The following is a 4,253-nucleotide window of genomic DNA, read 5'->3' on the forward strand; positions in this document are numbered from 1 at the left end:
TATTAAACTTTCAAACTTTAGTATAGTCACTAAACTTTGTCAATCATTTATAGATCTTTAAATATATTACAATTTATATTTGGGCTTCAAAGAACATTTGTTAATCTTATATAAAAGGTCATTTTTTGTCAAAGCAGAATATATACAGGAATATATATATGTGTAAAATGTGTGCCACCTTACCTCCATCCCCATCGTCTGATCCTCTAAAACTAGGATCTTTTAACATGTCCAGCTCAGCTAACATGCGCACATAGAGTGCATTCTGTCTGAAGGAAGGATAAAATCTCTCATCTCGTAGCATCAATTCATATACCTTGTTGAAATATATCAAGATATGCAATAATTAATACAGGTATGTGGTCATTTTTACTAAATAATATTTCACCAAAAGTTACTTTGAGGTCTTGCCATAACATATCATAGTTAAAAGATGTCAGCAGTAAGACCATTTCACAACTAATAATTTCTTCTAGTTCAGTAACTAAATTAAACTAAAAAGGTCCTACTACAACATAAGTCACATGATAGCAGGTTAGATATAATGTTCTAGGAAGTAGTGTTTTCTAGAAACAAGTACACATAAAGGCTCAAGGCTCATATTAAAATGAATTTGAGAGTCTTATTATTTATACATCATCAATTCATCAAATTCTAAGACTAGAATATTTGGCTCTACAGTCAGATTCAAATAAAACAACCCAACTTAAGGATTTTCCTCATTGGTCAATTAACAAAATAAACAAAAAAAGTTGTGATGCATTTTTGGATTTGAGAGTTATTACTGCCATACCTTACCTTTTAGTTACCACTCTACTTTTTTTAAAGTTTCAGTAACTTTTAAAAAAACTAATGACATGCATATAGAAATACATTTTTTTTCAAGAAAGAAAAAAATGATAAATGCTGTACATAATACCTTTCTCTGAATATCATCAAAGATTTCAGGGGTTGGATCTTCATGATTCAAAGTATCTGCTAATTTTGCTACTAAATAGTCATCGACAGTAACTCTTGGGGATGCCTAACAAACAGAGAAAAGTAATAGTAATGATCTTCGTAATTTCTAAATACAAGTTAATACTTGATAGTAAAATAATGGAATCATATTATTCAAAATAATTGGCAGATAAGAATCATTTGTTTGTAAATGACACCTTGCTGTTTAAGAAGGCTGAAACAGGGCTAGAACCTTCTCTTCATCATGTACTATGTAGAAAACTAGTAGACAAACATCGATTTAAATCTTGACCTTTGCAGAGCAAGTTACCTCCCACTTAGCCTCATTTATTCCATCTGTAAAATGGAATACTATATAAGGTTAATATTACTGTAAGGATTAAAAGAGATCTATGTAAGACATACAGTCTTACATAGAGACAAAAGAGATCTATGTAACCACAGTGTCTTGCTCATAGGAAACATTGTCTAGGACTTAATTAGTGGAGTCACCTTGCAACCATCCTGAATTATAAGGCTTTCTGCAGACATTTGAAAAATGGCAACAAATGAAAGTGTCAGCATCTTTGGCATCTTTGGCTGTAGAGTATGTAGATTTGCTTTTACCTAAGAATCCTCTGCAAAAACCATTCAAAAATGCCTAGAACAATATATTGAATAATTATACAGAGTTCCAGATTGCAACACTGGGATCCCTTATAGTTTATGATGCCCTTCATTTCTTGTTCTGGTTACCTGGATTTTTATTTCAATCTATACCTTACATGAAAAAAGTACAAAATTCAAAAGGATAAACCAAAAACATAGAAAACCAATGGAAATGCTTTAAAGTACTTCTCTTTAATCACTTTTATATCCAGTTGCCTTTGCTTTTTAGAACCTATAATTCTACAGAGCATTTCAATATTCCTTATGATTGGAAAAGAATGCCAAGATGATATATGCTTTTGGCAAGATGCTTTGGCTGTGCAGTCATTGAGGATACTTGGCACTATTTCTAGCATAGACTCTTCTTATACCACAAAAGAATATATATTTATAAAATTTATCATGAGTTTCAGGCTCTGTTTGGAATGAAAACTGAATATGCACATCTTTTGGAAACTAATTCTTGGAACTGGATTTTTCATTGGAATCATAATTTTGTGTGATCATGTACTTCTTCTTTGGACACGGGTGATCATTCGTTTGACAGAAACTATTTATGTCATACATAATGGTTATAACCCTTTAAATCTCATCCCTCTCTACCATGGTTCTCTGCATCGTATTTCCACCACATGAACTTTACCAGACACTGTGCTTCAACGTAGTGGGATAGAATTATTGGAACAGACTTCTGATTTAATGCCTATAATGAAAAGATGAAGAAGTTTGAGAAAAAGACTAAATACATATCTCATGTAAACTTTCCTGAAGGTATATATTGTCTTGAATTGAAACTAGTAGCTAACACTGCTTCTGAAGCACAGAAATAAGCATGTGTCTTGGCTGCTAAGTGATAAAAAGAACATTAACAATCTTTAATTATCTTCCTAGTGGGAACTTTTTCACTTTACACATAAGTTCTGTACATGCAGAAATAAATAAATATATATTTAAGTTCAATTTTCATAAGGAAGTATTAAAAGCCAGGTTGCTAAGCTTACAAAAAGATATTAAGTAATGGAAGAAGTATTAATCTATGTCTTTCCCCCCAGTAATAGGCCTAAAGTTGACATTAGTCTTTAGATCTTTTAGATATACATTGGTCATTTCAGAAATTCTTAACAGTGGTATTTGGCCTTATATTTAACTTTAAACATTTTTTAGAATTTGCCTAAAAATCAAAATATTGTAAGTTGAATGACATCAACTGATACAGTGGGTGACTAAAACTGCTGAAGCAGGAATAGCCAGCATTAAGAACTTCCACTCTTGTCTGGAGCTGCGCAGTTTGGGGTAATTCTCTCTTTCTTCGAAGAGTCCTTATCACCTGTAATGTACTAGTGGCATCTATAAATTAAAGCATTTCCGGATTGATATACGTGAAATATTTTAGTCTAAAGGTTTTTCAAGTTATTTGAATTTTTTTAAAAATTAAGGAGCTTTATTTCTGCTATTTACTCTTTCATTTTTATATAACAAGTATTCATAGTACTTAAAGCTGTACCTTAAAACTTTGTGAACTAACTTGCTGTATTTGCACTTGGAGCTATTAAAATGTCATTTTTGTCCACTTAAAAAAAAATGAGTTAGTATTTAGTATTCAGTAGTACTAGATATGTATTAATATTATTGTCAAAATAAGCCATTTGATTTATCATTTTGCACTACAGAATCCTCTTGAGTAGTCTTTAAAAGAGACTACTGTTATCCCAAATTTGGTGTTATAGCCAATGCTGTAACAAAGTTCTAGTATGACATGGGAGGAAAAAAATCTGAAAATTTGTTCTAAGACTTTCCATTTCAAAGCACATAATGTGACACATACTATACAGAAATATAAAGTCTGACCTTTCAATTTCAAAAATTACTTCATTGAAAGAAAAAAATGCTGAAAAGCCCAGGCATGTCAAAAGCTTTGGCATGTCAAGTTTTGAATTTTTAGTTCTGGAGCTGGGGTGGGGAACCTGTGGGCTTGAGGCAAAATGTGGCCTTCTATGTTTTTAAGTGCAGCCTTTTGACTGAATCCAAATTTTACAGAACAAATCCTTCTATTAAAAGGGGTGCAGCAGAGAAAAATGAAGCTTTTCTTGCCTCCTTTGGTACTTAAAAAAGAAGAATCTTGAAATCAGAAGGCTGCCAGTTCCCCACTCCTGCATGGCAACTTTTAGAGAAACTAACAAAGAATGTATTATTTAAATAATTTTTCTATTTACATCCAATAAAATACCCAAAAAGCAGATTGGATAAATCAAGAAAGGAGAAAAAGAAGTAAACAGCAAGGTATAAATGCATAGGAAAAGGGTTATACAATTTCTAATGCTTCATTGTCAATTAAACACTATGGAGAGTACACCTGAGCAGGTTGTGTGGCGGTGCTGGTTGTTTTTTGGAGAGGTGCTTATTTGTTGCATGTTTGTGAGTGTTGAGGGGGTGTCCCTTGAAATAGAAACAGGAGAACTAAACAACTTCAAGTATGCCACAAAGATTAGAGAGGAATACGTTAGTTGGTTTTGCCCTTTCATTTGCCCTCTAAGCTCACTAACTTAGTTTTCTAGGAAACAAAGAGGCAAGCTTGAAAATAATATTTTATAGTTGTTTCCTTTAATTATATTCTTCCTATAAATCTCAAGTACACAGAATTGGAT

The 4,253-nt window shown here is 32.2% G+C and overlaps 1 protein-coding gene and 1 pseudogene across 1 annotated transcript in view; one reads left to right on the forward strand and one right to left on the reverse strand.

The window, feature by feature from the left end:
• SNX13 (sorting nexin 13) overlaps window positions 1–4,253 on the reverse strand; it is a 170,440-nt gene that overhangs the window by 39,577 nt on the left and 126,610 nt on the right. Inside the window, exons 13-14 of the mRNA XM_012659398.1 lie at window positions 920–1,024; window positions 184–316 (exon numbers count right to left, since the gene is read on the reverse strand). Of these exons, the coding sequence (XP_012514852.1) occupies window positions 184–316; window positions 920–1,024 (238 nt within the window). The remainder of the gene's footprint in view (window positions 1–183; window positions 317–919; window positions 1,025–4,253) is intronic.
• On the forward strand, window positions 1,499–2,438 carry LOC105822411 (annotated as a pseudogene).

The sequence above is a fragment of the Propithecus coquereli genome, unplaced genomic scaffold, assembly GCF_000956105.1.
Source record: "Propithecus coquereli isolate 6110/MARCELLA unplaced genomic scaffold, Pcoq_1.0 Scaffold61, whole genome shotgun sequence".
NCBI classification, from domain to species: domain Eukaryota; kingdom Metazoa; phylum Chordata; class Mammalia; order Primates; family Indriidae; genus Propithecus; species Propithecus coquereli.